The sequence below is a fragment of the Callithrix jacchus genome, chromosome 1 (assembly GCF_049354715.1).
Source record: "Callithrix jacchus isolate 240 chromosome 1, calJac240_pri, whole genome shotgun sequence".
Taxonomy (NCBI): Eukaryota; Metazoa; Chordata; class Mammalia; order Primates; family Cebidae; genus Callithrix; species Callithrix jacchus.
Window position 1 is genome coordinate 191,235,323 of NC_133502.1, and position 22,515 is coordinate 191,257,837.

At 40.4% G+C, this 22,515-nt stretch overlaps 1 protein-coding gene across 7 annotated transcripts in view; it reads right to left on the minus strand.

Annotated features, from left to right (window-relative positions):
• The window catches only part of MRTFA (myocardin related transcription factor A), a 208,093-nt gene that overhangs the window by 99,059 nt on the left and 86,519 nt on the right, over positions 1–22,515 (minus strand). Inside the window, exon 4 of one of the 7 annotated variants that reach the window (XM_078334623.1) lies at positions 7–147. The exons of 5 other annotated variants lie outside the window; for them this stretch is intronic. Coding sequence is in view for 1 of the 2 variants with exons in the window: in XM_008990885.5 (XP_008989133.2) it covers positions 16,699–16,744 (46 nt within the window). In the remaining variant the exon portion in view is untranslated. Of the gene's footprint in view, positions 1–6; positions 148–16,698; positions 16,888–22,515 lie in introns of those variants that run through there. One more of the 7 variants, XM_008990885.5, reaches the window with a different exon arrangement.

Genomic DNA, 22,515 nt, shown 5'->3' on the forward strand with positions numbered 1-22,515 from the left:
AATTACCTGAGCATGATGGCTGGCACCTGTAATCCCAGCTACTCAGAATGTTAAGGCAGAGAATTGCCTGAACCTGGGAGGTGGAGGCCACTGTGAGCCAAGATCACACCACTGCACTTCAGCCTGGGTGACAGAGCAAGACTCCATCTGAAAAAATAAATTAATTAAAAAAAATTTTTTTTTCAGTTTCAGAAAGCCTTCTCAAAAGAGAAGGAAGGGAATAAGCAAGGGAACTTTTTTTTCTTACCAGAGCCAACAAGGACCTTCACACAGCAAATGTTCCTGCTCTAAAGATATACAGGTTTAATTTTAATTCCAACCCACAGAAACTATTAGCTACAACGGAAAAAATGTCTAATGTATGTTTATGGCAAGACACGCTAGAAGTTTTGCTTAGTTTCAAACACATGACACTGGTTTTGGACACAGGTGTCAGAAATACTACTACACGTAATTCCAAATAGCATCCCTTCTAATCCTTGTGAACAGGTACAAGAGTCACAGTTAAAAACAAGGAAGCTTCTCTGCAAAAGTAAGGGCTCGTCTTATAAGTTTTTTTTTTTAAATATCAAACTTAATTTTTAAAAAATAAGGCCATTCCTATGCAGAAACAAGGTCTAAAACAACAGGATTTTTTTTTTTGGCGACAGGCTCTCACTCTGTCACCCAGGCTGGAGTGCAGTGGCACAATCACAGCTCACTGCAGCCTCGACTTCCTGGTCTCAAGCAATTCTCCTGCCTCAGCCTTCCGAGTAGATGTGACTATAGGGTGTACACTACCACACCTGGCTAATTTTTTTGATTATTTATGGAGATGGGGGTCTCACTAAGTTGCCCAGGCTGGTCTTGAGCTCCTATTGCTCCTCAAGCAATCCTCTTGCCTTGGCATCCCAAAGTGCTGGGATTACAGGTATGAGCCACTATGCCCGCCCCCTTAAAATACATATTCTAAGAGAAGAAAAAGTTGGAGGATTTTTTTGTTTGCTTGTTACATTTACGTTGTAGTGTTCTCACAGGGAAAGACAAAACAGGAAGGGAAGGAGGACGAAAAAGTCAAGTAAGCTAAGTACTGGGAGAATGGAGCAAAGGAACCTAGATGAGTTAGAAGAGCCTATCAAGAGCTAACATACAGGGTCTGAAAAAGGGCTTAAAGTTCACATGAAAGGAATATAGTATAGTGGTATAATCAGCAGAGATTCTTAAGCCAAGCCAGCTGGGTACAATCCTAGCTGTACCACTTACTAAGTGTATAGCATTGAACAGGTTTCAGATCCACTTTGTCCCTCAATTTCCTTATCTGTAAAATGGGGTAAGATTATCCACCTCACATAGTTGTTGCAAAGAGTAAGAGTTAATATACATAAGGAGCTTGGTATACCGTCTGGCACACTGCAATGTTGTGATTTATAATAAATATGTGTTTGGTCTGGCACTGAGGTCCTAAAATTGGACCTTGAAATTTCCTAATGATAATAATAAAGGTGAAAGGAGCCTCTTTCGTTATTAGTAACAGGTCCCTTTCAACCATACCTGAATTTATGTTAATAAGCTGACTTTGGAAAGCCCTTAAGGTGAGGGCTGATTGCCAGGGAAAACAATCATGTGATCAGAGGATTAAAACTGCAGCCCTACTGTACTCTGACTTCTGGGGAGGCAAGAGGGGCTTGAGATTGACCTACTCACCAATGGCCAATGATGTCATTAATCATGCCTACATAATGAAGACTCCATAGAGACCGAAAAGTACAGGGTTCAGAGAGCTTCCAGACTGATAGACCCAGGCAGTGTTGGGAGGATGGTATATCCAGAGAAGGCATGGGAGCTCCACACAACCCCCCTCACAGCTCACCCTATGCTTCTCTCCCATTTGTCTGTTCCTTATATCCTTTAAAATCAATTGATAAATTTAAGTAAAGGGCTTTTTAAAGTTCTGCAAGTCATTCTAGCAAATTCTAGAGGAGGGGGTTGTGGAAACCTCTGATTTGTAGCCAAGCCAGACAGAAACTGTGAATAACCTGAGGACCTGCCACTATGGATTGGCATCTGAAGTTGGGGGAAGTCTTATGAGCCTGAGCCCTTAACCTGTGGGGTCTGCACGAACACCAGGGAATTAATGTCAAAACTGAGTTAAATTGTAGAACACCCAGTTGGTGTCCAGATGATTAAAGAACTGGTTGTTGGTGAGAAAAAAAAACGCCACACATCTGATATCATCAGCGGTGGAATGTTGAAAGGAGAAGTAGAGTAAAAAAAAAAAAAAAACGCTGGCCGGGTACAGTGGCTCACGCCTGTAATCCCAACACTTTGGGAGGCCGAGGCAGGCAGATCACCTGAGGTCGGGAGTTCAAGACCAGCCTGACCAACATGGAGAAACCCTGTCAATACTAAAAATACAAAATTAGCCAGGCGTGGGGGTGAATGTCTGTAATCCCAGCTACTCAGGAGGCTGAGGCAGGAGAATCGCTTGAATCCGGGAGGTAGAGGTGGTGGTGAGCCAAGATCACGCCATTACACTCCATCCTGGGCAACAAGAGCAAAACTCTGTCTCAAAACAACACAACAAAAAAACAAAACAAAAAAGTGTCTATTTTTCCTCCTCATGCACTGTAAACTCTAAGGGTTAGCTATTATTTTAAATATATTTATTTTTGCTGGCATTCTTACAAAATCCACTTAGAATTCCATATTCCAGAAATATACCTCTTTTATGTCTTTGTGATTTTTGTTTTGGAGGCTTTTGGTGGTGGTGGTGGTGGTTTTGTTTTTGTTTTTTAAGCAAGGTCACTCACTTGGTGGCCCAAGCCGGAGTACAGTGGCAGGATCTCAGCTCACTGCAACCTCCACCTTTCGGTCTCAAGAGATGCTCCTGCTTGGTCTCTTTTTAATAAAGTTAGTCTAGTCTATGCTTAAGGGAAACAATAAAAAAAAAAAAATGTGTCCACATGTGGGGCAGAACTTTAAATGGAAAACTACCTGAATTTAGACTTGGTGGGACCCGAGAAATGAGTGAGAATGGGTACATGGGGGTAGAAGGAAACCTGGGGGATAAAACTCAGGGCAACCTATCAAGATGGTCCTTCTCACTTAGAGATTATCCTCTAGAATTTTTCTGAAACCTTGGAAGGTTTTGTGTAATATTTTATTTAGATAGCTCACTTCTTGGCAAGAGACCAGGGCTGAGAGACAAAGGTGATGTAGGTAGAAAAGAAGCTCATACACTTGGTTTTCTTTAATACCTAGCAATGCTGCCCACTCTTCTCATGCTTGCTTACTTCCTTCAGGAGTCATTTTAACTCCAACTTCCTTGTGCCCAAACTAGCTCAAAGCACTCCAAAGTGGAGGTGAAAGGCAATCACCCTGATCTGTTATACCCAATTTGAGACATTTTTCTGTTGTACACAAAAGCAAAAAAGCAACAGAATGTTCCATTAACTCAAAAAAAACTTTAGAATAATCACATCCACTCATGGGTTCTGAAAAGTACAGTAACAGGCTGGTACAAAGGCCTAAGAGAAGAGCCTGAGTCAAAGTGATCAATCTAGTTTCACTTTGGAAACAGGACAGAAAAGTGGAGATAGTAACTAACAGCTTCTGAAGTTGGGAGAAGTCTTGTGAGCCTGAGCCCTTAACCCATGGGGTTTGCACTAACTCCAAGGAATTAATGTCAAAACTGGGTTAAACTGTAGGACACCCAGTTGGTGTCCAGATGGTTGGAGAATTGGTTGGTGGTGAGGGAAAATAACCCCACACATCAACGTCAGAGTCCATAAGGTAAATTTTATAATAGTCGTTGACCTTATAATAAGAGATAAGAGAATTTTAACCTAAAGGTCATTTTAAGCTTACAACAACTAGAGATAATTTTATAAGTTTTAAAAACTAACATTATTGAACTTCAATTCAGACACAATAAACTTCACCCAGTGTACACAATTCAATGCATTCTGACAGTTGCATATGCCTGTTTAACTATGACAATCAAGAGATATATTTTCATCCCTAGAGTATTCTTGCGCCCCTCTGTACTCAATTTCTCCTTTCACTTCCAGCCCCACACAATCACTGATCTGCTATTACTCCAGAGAAACCTGAGTTTTTTCTTCAATTTAAAAAATTGAGATACAATTCACATACTATAAAATTCAATCATTCAAAGTGCATAATTCCATAGTTTATCACCACTATCTAATTCCAGAGCATTTTCATTGCCCCCCAAATAAACCCTGTATCCATCAGTAGTCACTCTCCATTTCTTATTCTGGACATTTCACTTAAATGGAATCATACAATGTATGGCTTTCTGTCTCTATCTTCTTTCACTTGGAAATTTTTTTTTTTTTGAGACAGAGTTTCACTCTTGTTGTCCACAATGGAGTGCAGTGGCATGATCCTGGCTCACCACAACCTCGGTCTCCCAGGTTCAAGTAATTCTCCGGCCTCAGCCTCCCGAGCAGCTGGGATTACAGGCATGAGTGACCACACCCGGCTAATTTTGTATTTTTAGTAGAGATGGGATTTCTCCATGTTGGTCAGGATGGTCTCGAACTCCCAACCTCAGGTGATCCACCCACCTGGGCCTCCCAAAGTGCTGGAATTACAGTCATGAGCCACCATATGCCCGGCCCTTGGGAAATGTTTTTAAGGTTCATTCATTTATTCTTTTTAGGACTGAGTCTCATTCTGTCACCCAGGCTAGAGTACAGCGGCTTGATCTCTGTTCACTGCAAGCTCCATCTCCCGGGTTCAAGCGATTGTTATGCCTCAGCCTCTCGAGTAGTACAGGCATACCCCACCATGCCTGGATAATTTTGTGTTTTTAGTAGACATAGGGTTTCACCATGTTGCCCAGGCTGGTGTCAAATTACTGGGCTCAAGCCATCCACCTGCCTAGGCCTCCCTAAGTGCTGGGATTACAGGCCTGAGCCACTGCTCACAGCCAAGGTTCATTCATTTTATAACATATATCAACAGTTATTTCTTTTTATGAGTGAATAATATTCTATTGTATAGCTATACCATATTTTGTTTATTCATCAACTGAAGGACATTTGGGTTGTTTCCACTTTTTAGCTATTTTGAATATGCTGCTATGAATATTTATGTGTGCATTTTTACAAGGACAAATGTTTTCAATTTTCTAGGGTATATATCTAGAAGTGGAATTGCTAGGTCACAGGATCTATGTTTAACTTTTTGAAAAGCTGCCAAATTGTCTGCAGTTTTTAAACTTTTCATTTTGAGATAATTATAGATTCACATGTAGCTATAAGAAATAATACAAAGAGCTCATGTATCCTTTACTTAGTTTCCTCCAATGGTAACATCTTACAAAACTACATTACAATATTACAACCAAAATACTGGCACTGATAGTCAACATACACATTTCCATCACCCTAAGGATCCCTCATGCTGATGTTTTATGGACACATCCACTTCTAGCCCCACGCCATTAACAGGCCCTGACAATATGAATAATCAATTTGTGCTTCGTATCTTAAATTTCATCATTTCAAGAATGTTACATAAACAGAATCATACAATATGTAATATTTTAAGATTTGCTTTTTTCATTCAGAATTATTCTCCAGAGTCATTCAGGGTACTGTATTTCTCAAAAGTTTGCCCCTTATTTGAGACGGAGTTTGACTCTGTCACCCAGGCTATGGCTGAGTGCAGTGGTGCAATCTTGGCTCACTGCAATCTCTACCTCCTGGGTTCAAGCAATTCTCCTGCTTCAGCCTCCCAAGTACCTGGGACTATGAGCACCCACCATGATGCCCGGCCTATTTTTGTATTTATAGTAGTGATGGGGTTTTACCATGTTGGCCAGGCTGTTCTCCAACTCCTGACTGCAAGTGATTCACCCACCTTGACCTCACAAAGGGCTGGGATTCCCAGCCTCAAATGAATTTTTATGTAAGGTACAAGGTAAAAGTCCATGTTCTCTCTATTTCCCCTTCTCTTTTAATTTTTTTTAACATACAGATAGTCAGTTCTTTCCTGGTTTGTTAAGTTTTTATAGCCAGTTCTTTCCTGGTTTGTTAACTTTTTATTTAAACCAGAGCTAGAAAATAATTAAAATAACTCTACCTCTAAACACTCAAAACCACTACCAAGACACAATCCTGCCATTTCTGTAGAAAAGAAAACCCCACACCTTCCCCTCAGGTCAGAGGGTGCAGGACTGAGCAGCAAACTCCATCAGTCTGCAGGAGGGTTCAAATTCCAGGAGGAGAACCAACTAACAGGAGGAGTTCAACGGAAACTGTCTTTCTCTGAAGTTACTGTACCACTTCACAATGAAGGGAAACAAGAGAGTGAGCCTTTTTCCCAAGATGCTGTGAGATGTGTTGGATTTACTCTCACTCATAACTGTGCAGGATGGTTGTTTTCATTCAGAATAGTTTTGTTTTGAGGCAGGGTCTCACTCTGTCACCCAGGCTGGAGTGCAGTGGCATGGTCTCAGTTCACTGTAACCTCTGTCTCCCGGATTCAAGCAATTCTCCTGCCTCAGCCTCCCGAGTAGCTAGAATCACAGGTACACACCACCATGCTGGGCTAATATTTTTATTTTTAGTACAGACGGGGTTTCACCATGTTGGCCAGGCTGGACGCCAACTCCTGACCTCAAGTGATCCCCTCCTCACCCTCTCAAAGTGCTGGGATTACAGACATGAGCCACCGGTTTTCAGAATGGTTTCAACCAACTTCAATAGAACAGACTAACAATGGCCTTGAGCAACACAGAGGGGTAGCATAGGAGTTCCAGAGATCAGTAGTTTGAAAATCAGGTCACGGGAAGTCCACACTATATGATCTTGGGTAAGTCACTTAACGTTCTTAGCCCCGTTTGTTCACCTGTAAAGCCAAGGTTTGTTATCAGGTCATGTCTAAGATCCCTATCCACTTAAACATTCTACAATGCCAAAAATAGGCCTATTTGTTCTTTCTTAGAAAAATCAAGAAAAATGAAAAAAAAAAAAAGTTGTCAAATTGTGAACATTTATCTAACAAAGAGCACTATATTAGGAGCAGGTTTTCTTTGTTGTTTCCTGTTTTACCCTATTCTTCCACACTAATTAGACATCATATAAATCCAACACATCTAGTAGCATCACGGGAAATAAAAATAAAATATATTTTGGAACTGAACTTCTCATCTTTAATATGCATGTGATAATCTTTTATTTTTAAAGGGTCTCACTTTGTGGTCCAGGCTGGAATACAGTGGTGCAAACACGGTTCACTGCAGCCTTGACCTCCCACGCTCAAGTGATCCTCCCACTTTGGCCCCCCAAGTAGCTGGGATTACAGGTGTGCATCACCAAGCCTGGCTAATTTCACCATGTTGCCCAGGCTGGTCTTGAACTTCTGACATCAAGCAGTCTGCCCACCTTGGCCTCCAAAAGTGTTGAGATTACAGGCATGAGTCAGTACACCTGCCTGGTGATTTTTTTTTTTGAGACAGAGTCTTGCTCTGCCGCCAGGTGCCAGGCCGGAATGCAGTGGTGTGATCTCAGCTCACTGCAACCTCCACCTCCCAGGTTCAAGCTATTCTCCTGCCTCAGCCTCCTGAGTAGCTGGGACGACACGCCACCATGCCTAGCTAATTTTTGTATTTTAGGAGAGATGGGGTTTCACCATGTTGGCCAGGATGGTCTCGATCTCTTGACGTGGTGATCCGCCTGCCTTGGCCACCCAAAGTGCTGGGATTACAGGCGTGAGCCACCACACCTGGCTAAAATTTTTTTAAAACACAGATTGTGATTCTGCAGGTCTGAGGTGGAGTCTGAGATCCTGCATTACTAATAGGCTTCCAGTAATATAAAGGCTGCCTTACCTTGGAATATACTTTGAGTAGCAAGGTGTTAGAAGAATATGGACATAGTATCCGTTTGGGTAACTCTAATTAATATTGTTGCCTAAGTTTTCGGTACCTTACATAACTAAATAAATTGGAATTATATCACTGATTTGAAAAATATAATCTTACTGATTCCCAAGAGAATATACTAAGATAACAGTTCAGAAGATCAAGTTTAATGTTTTAATTCCTGAAGATCCTATTTGCAAGGAAAAATAGAAAAATAAAAAATCAGAAGGATACAGTGTACATGAATTGTTAAAAACAATTTCACACCCTACAGTCAACAAACAAATTATAGAAATGTGCTTTCAAATAATTAAAACAGGCTGGGCAGCATAGTGAAACCCTGTCTCTACAAAAAAAAAGCCAACAAAAATTTTAGCTGGGCCTAGTGGTACGCACTTGTAGTTCCAGCTACTCAGGAATCTGTGGTGGGAGGATCACCTGAGGTCAAGGCTGTAGTGAGCTGTGATTGTGCCACTGCACTTCAGCCTGGGCAGCAGAGTGAGACACCAGCTCGAAAGAAAAAAAAAAAAAAAATCTACACACGAAAAAAGTTAAAACATTTTATACCAACACCAACATTTTATGCCTAAGAGAAATCAGATTATTCTCACCCAACAAAAACAAACAAAAAATTTAGTGTGTTGTTTTTTTGATAGAAAACTTCTGAGAGGTTCAGCACATTGAGAGTAAATGAGTATACACAGGAAGGAGCTACAGCTCTGCCAAGAACATGGCCTAACACAAACATTGCAAAGATAAATTTCAATAAATCTTATAAAATGAAAACAAAGGGAATATGTAAAAGAGATTTATACAAACTCGCTTGGTCAGAGGGAACAGTTTAATGGGATAGAGTGCCTCCTTATCATGCATTATTCGGTCAGTGGAGCCCTTTGACTGCAGAGGTCCCAAATCGACAGTTCTATCTCCTAATCATTATGCTTCCACCTATTTTCTCCCTCTTTTAACTGTACCTACCTGTGTATGTACAAACACACAATTTAATAAAAGTTTCATTATAATAAAAGTTGTGTGTGTGTGTGTGCGCGCGCGCGCCTGCACGCATGCACATGTGTTTTGAGATAGAGTTTGCCCTTCTCACCAAGGCTGGAGTGCAATGTTGCCATTTCGGCTCACTGCAACCTCTGCCGCCTAGGTTCAAGCGATTTTCCTATCTCAGCCTCCCAAATAGCTGGGATTACAAGCATGAGCCACCACACCTGGCTAATTTTTTACATCTTTAGTAGAGACAGGGTTTCGCCATGTTGGCCAGGCTGGTCTTGAACACCTGACCTCAAGTGAACTGCCTGCCTCGGCCTCCCAAAGTGCTGGAATTACAGGGGTGAGTCACCATGCCCAGCCAATATAAGCTTTATTGGAATACAAAAGAAATGTATACTCATCATAGGGAATCAGAAAGATAGAGGAAAACCCAAAGGATGGAAAAAATATAATGTTCCTTATGAAATCTCACTACTCAGAGACAGTTAATCAAATTCTAGTGCATAGCCTCAAAGTCATTTTTCTATAATTATATAGATAAGTGGTAAACATTATTCGACATTTAAAAAATTATTTTAAAAACATTTTTGTGGCTGGGCATGGTGGCTCACGCCTACAATCCCAGCACCTTGGGAGGCCAAGGATCACAAGGTCAAGAGATCAAAATCATCCTGGCCAACATGGTGAAACTCCCTCTCTACTAACAAATACAAAATTAGCTGGGCGTGGTGGCATGCACCTGTAGTCCCAGCTACTCAGGAGGCTGAGGCAGGAGAATTGCTTGAACCTGGGAGGCGGAGGTTGCAGTGAGCCTTGAACTCCTGGCTTCAAGTGATCCTCCCCACTTGGCCTCCCAAAGCACTGGGATTATAGGTGTGAGTCACCATAACAGGCCCAAAAGTAACATTTGAACAAAGATCTCAAGGTGATAAAGGAGCAAGCCATGAGGAAACTTTTTCCTACTCAGGGAAAAGTGCTCTAAATAGAAGGACTACCAAGTTCAAAAGCCCTGATATGGGAGCTAAGGTGCTCAAGGACAGCAAAAAATGGTTGAAGTAAAACAAGCAAGGGAGAGAAGAGGAGGAGATGAAATCAGATGAAGCAGATCATGTGGGACCTTGCAGAGCAGTATAAGGACTGGGGCTTTTTCTGTGAATAAGAATCACTGGCAGGTTCTGAGTGAGGAGGGATATGGCCTAATTTTAAATGGATCATGAAATAGTGTTTAAACTAAAAAACCTGAATTTAAACACCTGTTCCATCTTTTACTGGGTGTCCTTAAACTTTTGAGCCTCAGTTTCCTCTGTAAATTGTAAAGATACAGACACTGCAAAAAGTTGTTGTGAAGATCAAACAATATACAAAAGGCCTAGTGGCTTATGAGCACTGGCTCATGCCTGTAATCCCAACGCTTTGGGAGGCAAAGGTGGGAGGACTGCTGGAGTTTACGAGTATGACACCAGCTTGGGCAACACAATAAGACCTCATTTCCACAGAAAATAAAAAACTTGTGGGGAGGGGGTAGAGAAGAGAAAAAAAAATATTGGGGTGTAATGGTGCACGCCGGTGATCCAGCTACACAGGAGGCTGAGAAGGGAGGACTGCTTGAGCCAGAAAAGTTGAGTCTGCAGTGAGCCATGATCACACTACTACACTCTAGCCTGGGTGACAGAGCAAGACCTTGTCTCAGAAGTATATACATATGTATACACACACACACACACACACACACACACACACACTCTCTCTCTCTCTCTCTCTCTCTCTCTCTCTCTAAAATACTTTTAAACTATGACAAACTATAAAAATTTCACTACTGAGTTTGTTTGCACTATGTACCTGTTATATATTCTGCTTTTCTAGGCCCTCTATACTCAACCTACTGCCACCATCATCCATTTATGCGACTTTGCCATGAGACTAATGCTACAGAACTCTGACGCCATGAACTCAGCCTGATACTGCCCTTTAGCTTGAGGAGTACAAGACAAAAAAGCTGTTTTTTTTTTTGTTTTTATTTTTGGTCACTGATGGCAGAGTGGTTTTTTAGCATTATTTTCCTTGTCATTATAAAAAAACACTTCTTTTTTTTTAGAGGGAGTCACCAGGCTGGAGTGCAGTGGTGCACCTCTCAGCTCACTGCAACCTCTGCCTCCCGGGTTCAAGCAATTCTCCTGCCTCAGCCTTCGGAATAGCTGAGACTACAGGCATGTGCCAGCACATCCAGCTAATTTTTGTATTTTTAGTAGAGATGGGGTTTCACCATGTTGGCAAGGATGGTCTCGATCTCTTGACCTTGTGATCCACCCGCCTCAGCCTCCCAAAGTGCTAGGATTATAGGCATCCACCACCGCACCAGGCCAAGAAAGTCTTTTTAAGAATGATGCATTCACTGGTAACCATAAAAGTAAAGTTCCAAAAAATAAAAGATTTCATGAGTCTCATCTTTATTTAATTTGGCACTGTTTTAATAAAGCTAAAACTGTTAGTTCTTGGTCTTGACAGCTTGCCTCATCTAAAAAGAAATAAAAAGGCAGAAAAAAAAAGATGCAGACTGACAGATGAATTCAGATTTCTTTGATCTGCATCCTAACTCTAAGGGGACTTCAGATAAATTAACGAGTCAGAGAAGGGGCAGTAAGATGTAAGCCAGAATACTGTTGACAACAGCTGTCTGTCTACCTACCTGTCTTCTGAGATCATCATTAAAGTATGAGATCACCATGGCCAGAGAAAACAGAGTAAGATAAGATGGAGATCCACTGGGGAATTATGAGGCCTGTTGCCTTCTGACTCCACTTCCTAGCAGGCAGAAGACAGGCCCTGGTTTTTATCTCTATCTCCTAAGATGTGAGTCAGTCTGAGTAGTGATAGAATCCTGCAATGGAAAAACCCAAGGAAAACCAAGATCTTTGGGAAAAATTATAAACAATCTCATATATTAGAGGCCGTGAATGGTTTCTTTGAAATGGGCCAATTTCCTCATCTTAAAGTGGAGGGCAAGGATTTTCTACCTAAGGCTTCCCCTACCTAAGGTTTCCCTCAAACTTTAAAATCCCTTAAATATAAAAAAAAAAGTATGTTTTTTTTAAAGGTCACATTAATATTTAGAGCAAGCTTGTCCATCCTGCGGCCCAGGATGGCTTTGAATGTGCCCCAACACAAATTCATAAACTTTCTTAAAACATTATCAGATTTTTTTTTTTTGCAATTTTTTAAAAAGCTCATCGGCTATTGTTTGTGTTAATGTATTCCAAGACAATTCTTCCTCTTCCATTGTAGCCCTTGCCAAAAGATTTAGAACATTACAAGATCTAAAAAGTAGGGATTGCTGGTCCAATCTCAAGTTTTTCATCAGTTCTATAGACCTCTGAGTGCTGTGAACCCAAATGGGGCACTTCCTTAAAGACTTAACATACTATCAAAAAGGGCAAAACTTATTTGTCCACAATCTGCCCTATGATGCTTCCTTTCAACCTCATTTTTACTAATTGCCACTCCCCTCCTGACCCATACAATTCTAAAACAGTGCAGAGACAAACTGTAATGATTAGGGAACTCGAAGTTAAAGACATATGCAGGAATTTTAAGTATACAGATATCAAGGAAGGAGAGACTAAATGGACTAGAGAAATTTTTTATTTTTATTTTTTTGAGACGGAGTCTCACTCTATCGTCAGGCTGGAGTGCAGTGGTATAGTCTTGGCTCACTGCAACCTCCACCTCCAGGGTTCAAGAGATTCCCCTGCCTCAGCCTCCCAAGTAGCTGGAACTACAGACACCCACCACCGTGCCTGGCTAACTTTTTTATTTTTAGTAGAAATGGGGTTTCACCATGTTGGCAAGGCTGGTCTTGAACTCCTAACATAAAATGATTCACCCGCTTCAGCCTCCCAAAGTGCTGAAGAAATATTTTTAAAAATAATTAATAAATATTTTCAAATAGATAAGATGTATGTGGTATAAAACCAAAAAGACTTTAAAACATACAGTTAAAACAAAAGCATTTTCTGAGGGATAAATCAAAGCAAACACTTAGAAGACTTCAGTGAATAGGTTGTATTATATTTCTTAGGCTGGATAGTAGGTGTGCATTAATCAAATCTTATGATATTTTATATATTCTTTTGCATTTAGAGAGTACTCTCATAAGAACAACAAAAACTCTCTTGCAACCCAACCCTCCAGTCCTCTATTCCCCTTTACTGAGGCAGTCACTGTTACCAGTTTCTGTGATCCTTCCAGTGACACCCAGTGACATTTGCATGAACAAATGTGTGGGTATGGGTGTGCATACATACATACATAAGACAGCAAGGGTTAAAAAAAAAAAAAAACGTGACGCCCTAACTATGCCTCATTAAGATCAGGTTTAGGTCATGGGACCAAAGCACACCTAAGGAACTGTCTCAATCCTTTTCTCTACAAGTGAACTCTGTCCCGCTGTTGTAACGTTATAACTAAGAGGACTGCACTGGCTGGATACAGCTCAGGGCCTGCCTAGTCAAAACCTTACATATTAGCTGTCATGAGCCAAGCCATATTCCTCCATTCTAGAACACACCAGAGTCAATACCATGCCCCAATATTCCCTAAGACTTAGCTTCAGAAATCCCATAATGTCCATCTTATTTTTTGTTGCTGTTGTTGGTTATTTTTGTTTTCTTTTTTTTTTTGAGGCAGGGTCTCACTCTGTCGTCCAGGCTGGAGTGCAGTGGCACACAGCCTCCCAGAGACTACAGGTGTGTGCTGGGACTACAGGTGCCCACCACCATACCTGGCTAATTTTTCTATTTTTAGTAGAGACAGGGTTTCACCATGTTGGCCAGGCTGGTCTTGAACTCCTGACCTCAAATGATCTAACTGCCTCTTCCTAAAGTGCTGGGATTACAGGCGTGAGCCACCGAGCCTGGCCCTGAAATGTCCATCTTAGATAATTCATTTTCTAATCAAAATGATCAAGATATGTTTCCGCAGTAATGAGGAAACCTCTAACTATGGTTTGACTAGAACACTTACATTCAGCAATAAACAACACAGGCAGACATGGCATACTGAACATTCTGAGATGCAGAAGAATTTCAATTTTGAAAGCTATTTTTCAACAACATCTGCTTTGGGCAAGGATTGGCTAAAATACAGGATAGTGGGTAGAGGATTTATTTATTAATGTAAGAACAAATCTCAAAATACTTCGATAAAATCTTGATGTAAAAGCTTATGCTTGTTTTACTAAGGAAAGTATGCCTTCATCTTCTCATTCATTCAAAATTACTCACTGTCTACCATGTGCCAATACCAGAAGCCACATCTGACTGGTTCCAAAGGACCAGTAAGAAAACACCAGCAGTGAGGAGGATAAAAGTTTTATTTTTTGAGACAGAATCTTGCTCTGTCACACAGGTTGGAGTAGAGTGGCATAATCACAGCTTGTTGCAGCCTCCACCTCCTGGGCTCAATCGATTCTCCCACCTCAGCCTCCCAAGTAGCTCTGACTACTGGTGGGCACCAACCATGCCTAGCTAATTTTTAAAAAAAATTTTTGTACAGCTGGGTCTTGAACTCTGGGGCTCAAGCGATCCTCCTGCCTCAGCCTCCCCAAGTGTTGGGATTACAGGTGTGAGTCACCGTGCCCAGACTGAAAGTTTGTATATAACATACATGAACAGGTCTCACCAAAACCCCCAAGCTCCAAATATTCAAGTGAAAACTCTTCATAAATATATAATGTACCCTGGAACTTCGCTATCATATTCAGTATCCAAAAGTTTTATTTAGGGTAAAACTTTCCTTCCTGAATTCTGTCAACAACATTTACTTTAAAACTCTCATTAAATAGCAGTCTCACCTATAAAGCATATATTCATATGGGTTAAAATATTCTATTCCCAGAAAATCTATGGCTCACGTGTTTATCTGTTGATAAAGTCCAAAAGTCTCGACTTTTCAGAGTATGGCTTTTAGTTCACTGAGGTTTTGTAACAGATGCTTTTTCATTTCCTATCATAAATAAAGACAATATTTTACTATATGCCTGTCATGTTACTATTACAATCCAGCTAATGGCTACAGCACTTCAGAACAAAACATCAGTTTTATAAAATCAACATTGTTAATGTTTTTGATCATTTAGGAAAGACAGGTTCTGGAGGTATCAGTTTGCTATTACTCATTTCTACACCCAGAGTCTCTCGACTTTTAGGAACATAAACAAAAGAAAGAAGTTCACACACATGCTATTTTTGGCAGACCCTTCATTCTACCTGCATTCAACACTCTTGTCAATTTCATTTCGCATACTATTATCCTTTGAAAGTTTTATGAAGTAGCTAGTCCAACAGATGGGTGGCTAGCCCTGTCAACACATGCCGAAGGAAAAACAACTCTTAGTAGGCAAGACAAGAAAATATTAAGTATGTCCCTTTCCCTTTTAAGGCTAAGAACACTGAGACTACCTGAGAAGAAAGCAAACAATCTTTTAACCTTTATAAAGAAAAGTTACTGGACTGAGATGATCTATAAGTAACAAGGTGATTTTAAAAAGGGAGAGAGTTCAAATGCTAAAATCTACTCCTCAAGATAAAATAGGCACTTGCCCACACATAGCAGAGATGTGGTAAAATAAATTCAAGTTAGTTTAACTGAGAGCTTTTTCATCAAAGACAGATGGGAAACATTCAGATAAGCACACTATCTTGTTTAGAACACAAAGCTCAATAGATCTGTGGGAGGAAAAGGAAAGGCAACCTGAAACACATAGCCTATATGCATGACAAATGACTCATTATGGTCATATTAGTAAAACCAGAAAGAACAAAATGGTAGTGGCATCTGTCTTCTTTGCCTCTTCCCTGTTCATAAGGTATATTAACCAGATAGCATCTGATCCTGTCTTCAACTGATGTATATCTATGTCTTTCAACACACTACCTAAGCACTCTCCAAGGAGAACAGAGACCAATTCTGCTAGAGACAGTATCTGCCAGAACCAAGGAGTCTTATTCGCCTTTGAGTGAAAGCCAGCAGATGGGGAAGAGGTCCCCAAATGCCACTTGTCTGAATCTTTTAAGATATGCTCTGAAACAAGAAAACACTACAGATTACATTTTAGTAGAGATCTAAAAATAGCAAAAGAACATTCCCTATTTTTAGATATCTGACTTCCAAGCCTTAAAACACTAAAAGTAAAAGAAACCATTAAAAATTAACTATATTTTTAAATTAAAAAACTTTGAACTGGAAAATTGTTTTTGAGATAAAATTTCAAAAATCCTGCATTCTGTTGACTCACTCTTTGCTCAAACTTAACCATCTCCAAAATTTAGTCCTAATCCTCTGTGTTATTAAAAGCATTTCCACAGAACCAAAAGATGATACAGAAAGGTTATACCACAAATGAGAAAGAACAGCTAAGAAAAAAAAATTAAAGATGCTTTTATAAAAACATAGAGTGTAGACTAGTGATTAAGGATAACAATGCATAAAATAGCAAAGCAATTTAACTGTCCTTCATTAAAAACAGTGCCACAGACAATAATAAAACACTTGATTAAAGAAGACAAATAGTTTGTTTCTCAAATAGGTCTTCTCAGCTGAATAGTCTTAAGACCAGTAAGCATCTAATTCAAAGCTGTCAGAATAACAACAATTTGCAATGAGAGAAAAATTAATAAAAAACTGAAAATGCAGTACATTTCTTCCTCCCCATTTCCATCCACTCCTAGTAGAAATGTGACCAACTTTTTAAAAAGAAGCCTATGGCAAATAAGGTTTGTAGGAAATTACCTGCAAATTAGGAAATTAGGCTTTATGGGAATTACCTGACTGTACTGCCATCATTAACATCTCAGGCTCTAGTAGAGTCATGACGGATTCTTTCCAGAAACAAAAGTCCACAAATATAATGAAGAATAGTCAAAGTCACAGGAAAAAAGCTGTATTGAGAAGCTACGGAAAGCTTTCACAAATTCAATCTGATGCCTTATGCTCAAACCAGACTGTGAGAACTCACTCCCCTTCTCAGTGCAGTTACCAATTTATCCACCCTTTAGGCAAGTCAAGATGACACAGAATTGAATTACTGCCGACAGGAAACCAAAAAGCTCTCCAGTTAAGACATACTAAGTGTGGTTAGAACAGTGAGTGAGCACCTCCCCTTGCTATTCGTTTCTGGGGGAGGGGAGAGACATATATAAAGAGACTTTCAGAAAACAGATCAACTGCCTTTTTCCTCTCTTTATAAGAAGAGAAGATGAGATTTTGTTCAAAATCCTACTATAAGAGACTGCTGTTAATGCAGTTTAGTGCAACACATTAAACACCATCCAAACAACTCAAGCTCATGAAAGAAGCAGTCCAATTACTGACCCATTGATGAGAGGTGGGGAAGAGGATTAAACACATATAAACAGATATACAAAATGTAAGCCACATAAATTTTCTGAAAAAACATTCCAACGGCTTTTTTATCTGTGGTATTTATAGATAACAGGCTAAGAAAGTTGAATATTTAACTACAGAAACTATTTCTCCACCCCCACTCCAATTAAAATATCTGTTTCAAAAAGTCATCTGAATACATTCTGGAGCTGTAATCTGTCTTTCAGATCTGTCAGTCCCCTAAAAGAGCCTCTTACTTGTGCCTATATTAGATATACAGTCTGTGAATAGACAGCATACTGATGTTAATTGATTTTATTTACTTTCTTTTGTATGTTTGAGACAGGGTCTCACTCTGTCGCCCAGGCTGGTGCAGTGGTGCAAACATGACTTACTGCAACCTCAACCTCCAGGGTCTCAAGCGCTCCTCCTACCTCAGCCTCCCGAGTAGCTGGTCTCAAACTCTGAGGCTCAAACGATCCGCTCACCTTAGCCTCCCAAAGTGCTGGGATTACAGGCATGAGCCACACTATTCCCCACAGTACCTTTAATTAACTGATATTAATAATAATGATATTAAGATTACTTTCAGAATATCTGATTGACTTTTTAAAAAGCTGGAAACTAAGAATCCATGTTTGGTATGTTTATCTAGAATACCTCAATTTTTCTGGTTAACTATCAGCCTGTATGTGAAAACTCGTTGCTGCAAAACAGCCCAGCGAATACCTTAATGCTTACATAGCAAACAAACGATAAACAAACACTAGCAGACCTTAATAGAGAACATACTCTCAGAATGATTGAAGGCAATATTTTATTATTAGAAAAGAGAAGGAATGCAGATTTGGGGTGAAGGAGACACTGCACAAGAGAGAAAAACTTCCTTCCTTTCTCACTCCAAGAACATCATGTTTAAAAGAAAAGCCAGAAAAGCTCTATATAGAACTGTGGGAATGACTCAACAGGCAACGTGTAGCAGCCAGTGTGGGCTAAATGCAGCTTTGGGAAGGCAAAAGCATCTCACTGGCCCCTTCTGGCAACCAAATTCTCAAAATGACTTATGAAAACCGGGTAAATTCCAACTTTGAGACTACAAGACAGTCTGGTCAAAGGTTAGCAACTAAGGGAAAAGCATCCCTAAAAGGTTGAGAAGGTTGAGTCATTCCTTGGTCCTTATGCGGGCTCTATAATTTGCTGTGTGAGTTTTTTCTTCTTCTTCCTATTCTTTTGAGACAGGGTCTCACTTTGTCAGCCAGGCTGAGTACAATGGCATGATCTCGGCTCACTGAAGCCTCAACCTCCCAGGCTCAAGCAATCCTCCCACCTCAGCCTCCCAAAGAGCTGGGACTTCAGGCACATGCCACCACACCCTGGCTAACTCTTGTATTTTTAGTAAAGATGGGGTTTCACCATGTTGCCCAGGCTGGTCTCGAACTCCTAAGCTCAAGCCATCTGCCTGCCTCAACTACCCAAAGTGTTGGGATTACAGGCTTGAGCCACCACACCTGACCTTTGTTAAATTTACTTTGTCTTTCTAGTAATGAGGGTTTGCAAATGAAACAAGTTCTCAGAGTTTGGTATTTATAGGAAAATAAATATATATTTCAAGATTCCTGCACAGAAGATGGTAGGAAGGGCAAAGGGCTGTCTCCCACCTGCCAAAACTCTATTTGTTGTAGAAGAGTACGTGTAATGCCACAGTTGTCAATACTCCAGCACCACAGTAGATGCTGAGAGTCATGCAATAGGAGTAACAATAAAACGTAACATCTCAGTTGATTTCACTTTTTCTTAGCAATTCCACACCCATTATCTCACTGGCACTTTGAGGTAAAAAGAGCTAAAAAATAATAATAATTTTAACAAAAATCTTTAAAAATAAAAATAAAAACAAGAAGCAATGTAATTGTTCCCTATTGCTAAGATTTTGCATTTACTCTCAAAACTATTAGCACAGCAACATTCATTGTGAAGACAGACTTTAAAATAAATTTCATAATTCTAAAAGCCTGAACCCCTATGAAAGCTTCAGTTCTACTCTTTTTCTGTGCAAATTAGTAAAACTTCATAGAAAAAGAACTAAAGTAAACTTTTAACAAGGGCTCTACACAAATGAAGATGACTTCAAGTTAACAGCACCAAGGGAATGAGAGATGATTATCTTAATTTCCAATAGAACAAAAGCTTTGCTTTGAATCATAACTAGCTAATTAACACAAATTTGATATCATCTACAGTCTGTATTAATTCACTCTAAAGGGACACCATACTGCAGGATACTAATATAGCTTTTTTTTTGAGACAAAGTCTCACTCTACCATTCAGGCTGGAGTGCAGTGGCGAGATCTCAGCTCACTGCAACCTCCACCTCCTGGGTTCAAATGATTCTCATGCCTTAGCCTCCCAAGTAGCTGGGAATACAGGCGCCCACCACCACACCCAGCTAATTTACATACACACACACACACACACACACACACACACACATTTTTAGTTGAGATGGAATTTTGCCATGTTGGCCCAGGCTGGTCTTGAACTCCTGGCCACAAGTGAGCCACCAGCCTCGCCCTCCCAATGTGTTGGGAATCAAGGCATGAGTTACCACACCCAGCCTAGTTTTAAATTGTTTAACAGTTTTAGCAGTTATTAACAATTTTATTTTTTTTTTGAGACAAGAGTCTCACTCTGTTGCCCAGGCTGGAGTGCAGTGGTGCCATCTCAGTTCACTGCAACCTTCGCCTCCTGGTTTCAAGCCATTCTCCTATCTCAGCACCCCAAGTAGGTGGGATCACAGGCGCTTGCCACCATGCCCAGCTAATTTTTTGTGTTTTCAGTAGAGATGGGGTTACACTGTGTTGGCTATGCTGGTCTCCAACTCCTGACCTCGTGATCCACCCACCTCAGCCTCCCAAAGCACTGGGATTACAGGTGTGAGCCACCGCGCCCAGCCTAGATGATGGCTATATTTTAAACTCACTTTTTAAACATTTTTATTTATTTATTTTGAGACAGGGTCTTGCTCTGTTGCCCAGGCTGCAGTGCAGTGGCACGATCATGCATCTATGTAGTCTTGACCTCCCAGGTTCAAGCAATCCTCCCACCTCAGTCTCCCGTCAGGACCATTTTTAAATTTTTTGTAGAGCAGGGGGTCTCACTATGTTACCCAGGGTGGTCTCAAACTCCTGGCCTCAAGTGATCCTCCTACCTCAGCCTCCCAAGGTGCTAGAATTACAGGTATGAACCACAGCTCCCAGCCTCAGCTCACTTTCCAAAGTACAGTATATGTTCAGGGATACAACAACCATAAATATGAACAGCCAACTCATAACTCATTCATCCTTTATGTCTGAAATACTGAAGTACTCATTTTACATCACTTCCTCCCAAACTCCCTCCACTGGTACTCTTCTAGTTTCCTTTGTGCCAATTTTCCCCAATAACCTCTGTCTGTCCCTCCTCCTGATTTCTTCTTCTCCTCCCATCTAAATACATACTATTACTTCTTTCGTTTGTCAAACCACTACTTATGCTTTGGATCTCTGCTTAAACATCTCTTCCTCAAAGAAGCCTTTCCTGACCAATACCTTCACCTACATTAGAACCCTCACTATTAGTTCTCTGTTATTCTAACATCTTATGTTTTTGTTTTTCAAAAAAAGCAATTACTGGCTGGGCACTGTGGCTCACGCCTGTAATCCCAGCACTCTGGGAGATCGAGGCAGGCGGATCACCTAAGGTCAAGAGTTCAAACCCAGCCTGGCCAACATGGCGAAACTCTGTCTCTTTAAAAATACAAAAATTAGCCAGGCACAGTGGTGGGCACCTATAATTCCAGCTACTCGGGAGGCTGAGGCAAGAGAATCGCCTGAACCCGGGTAGCAGAGGTTGCAGTGAGCCAAGATCACGCCATTGCACTCCAACCTGGGTGACAGAACAAGACTCCATCTCAAAAAAAAAAAAAAAGGCAATTACCAAAGTTTGTAACTACAAATTAGCTTGTCTAGCTCTTTGTCGAGTCTTTTTCTTTCACAGAACTACAGAAGTTTCATGATAATGAGGACTTTATCTGCCTTGTTCATTACTCTCTCTCCAACACCTAGCACTGTGTGCTAAGTGATAAGATCTTAATAATCACAGAATAATTTTTCCAACATTAAAATGGTCAAATTCTTTAAGTCAGTATTTCCGCTTCTAAGGAAAAATCTGAAATGCAAAAAATGTTTTAAAAGATATTTATCTGGTCAGATGCAGTGGCTCATGCTTATAATCCCAGCACTTTGGGAGGCCAACGCAGGTGGATCACGAAGTCAGGAAATCGAGACCGTCCTTGCCAACATAGTGAAATCCCGTTTCTACTAAAAATACGAAAATTAGCCAGGTGCAGTGGCGGGTGCCTGTAGTCCCAGCTACTTGGGAGGCTGAGGCAGAGGTTCACTTGAACCCAGGAGGCAGAGGTTTCAGTGAGCCAAGATAGCGCCACTGCACTCCAGCCTGGCAACAGGAGACTCCATCTAAAAAAAAAAAAAGGAGTATTTATCCAAATATTAATGTAAGGGTGAAAAACAGAAAATGATTCCAATTCAAATGTCTCCTTTTTTAAGGAGAAAGTAAATAAATGATGGCAAAGAACAGAATGTTATGTACTTCATTAAATGTTATTTCAGTAACATGAAAAAAAACAGGACACAGAATTGGGTCTGTAGTATTAGCTCGGTTATTTAGAAAACATGCATTTGCAAGAATACTAGAGAGATATAAACCATATGCTAACAGAGATTTTCTCTGGGAAATGGGATCCATTAGAAGTTGGGTTTTTGTTTTTGTTTTGTTTTGATGCTGGAGCAGGAATTCTATCTGGTATCTATTCTCCAGGGGCCTAGCATAACGTGTGATGAATAAGTAAGAATGAGAAACTGATTATCTCTAAGTACTGTAATGAAGTAGGTTATGAAATTCTCTAAGCCATATTATAAACAGAATCATTTAATCAACTGACATGCCTAAGATTGGAGAATTTTCAACTGGGGGACCTAATCTAGAAAATCCTTGAAAACCAGGCTTTCTGAGAAATGTAATTAACAAACCTCTTTCCTTTCCCCAAGAAATATTGTAATTTGGATCAGAAACTGCCCACTCAAAATTTTCACTTCTCCCAGCAATTAATTAGAACCTCTTTTGCAATGCATGAAAGGATACAGTTCGTACCCTTACTGAAAAAAATACATGATCTGCCCTTTATTCCACAGGCTGCACAT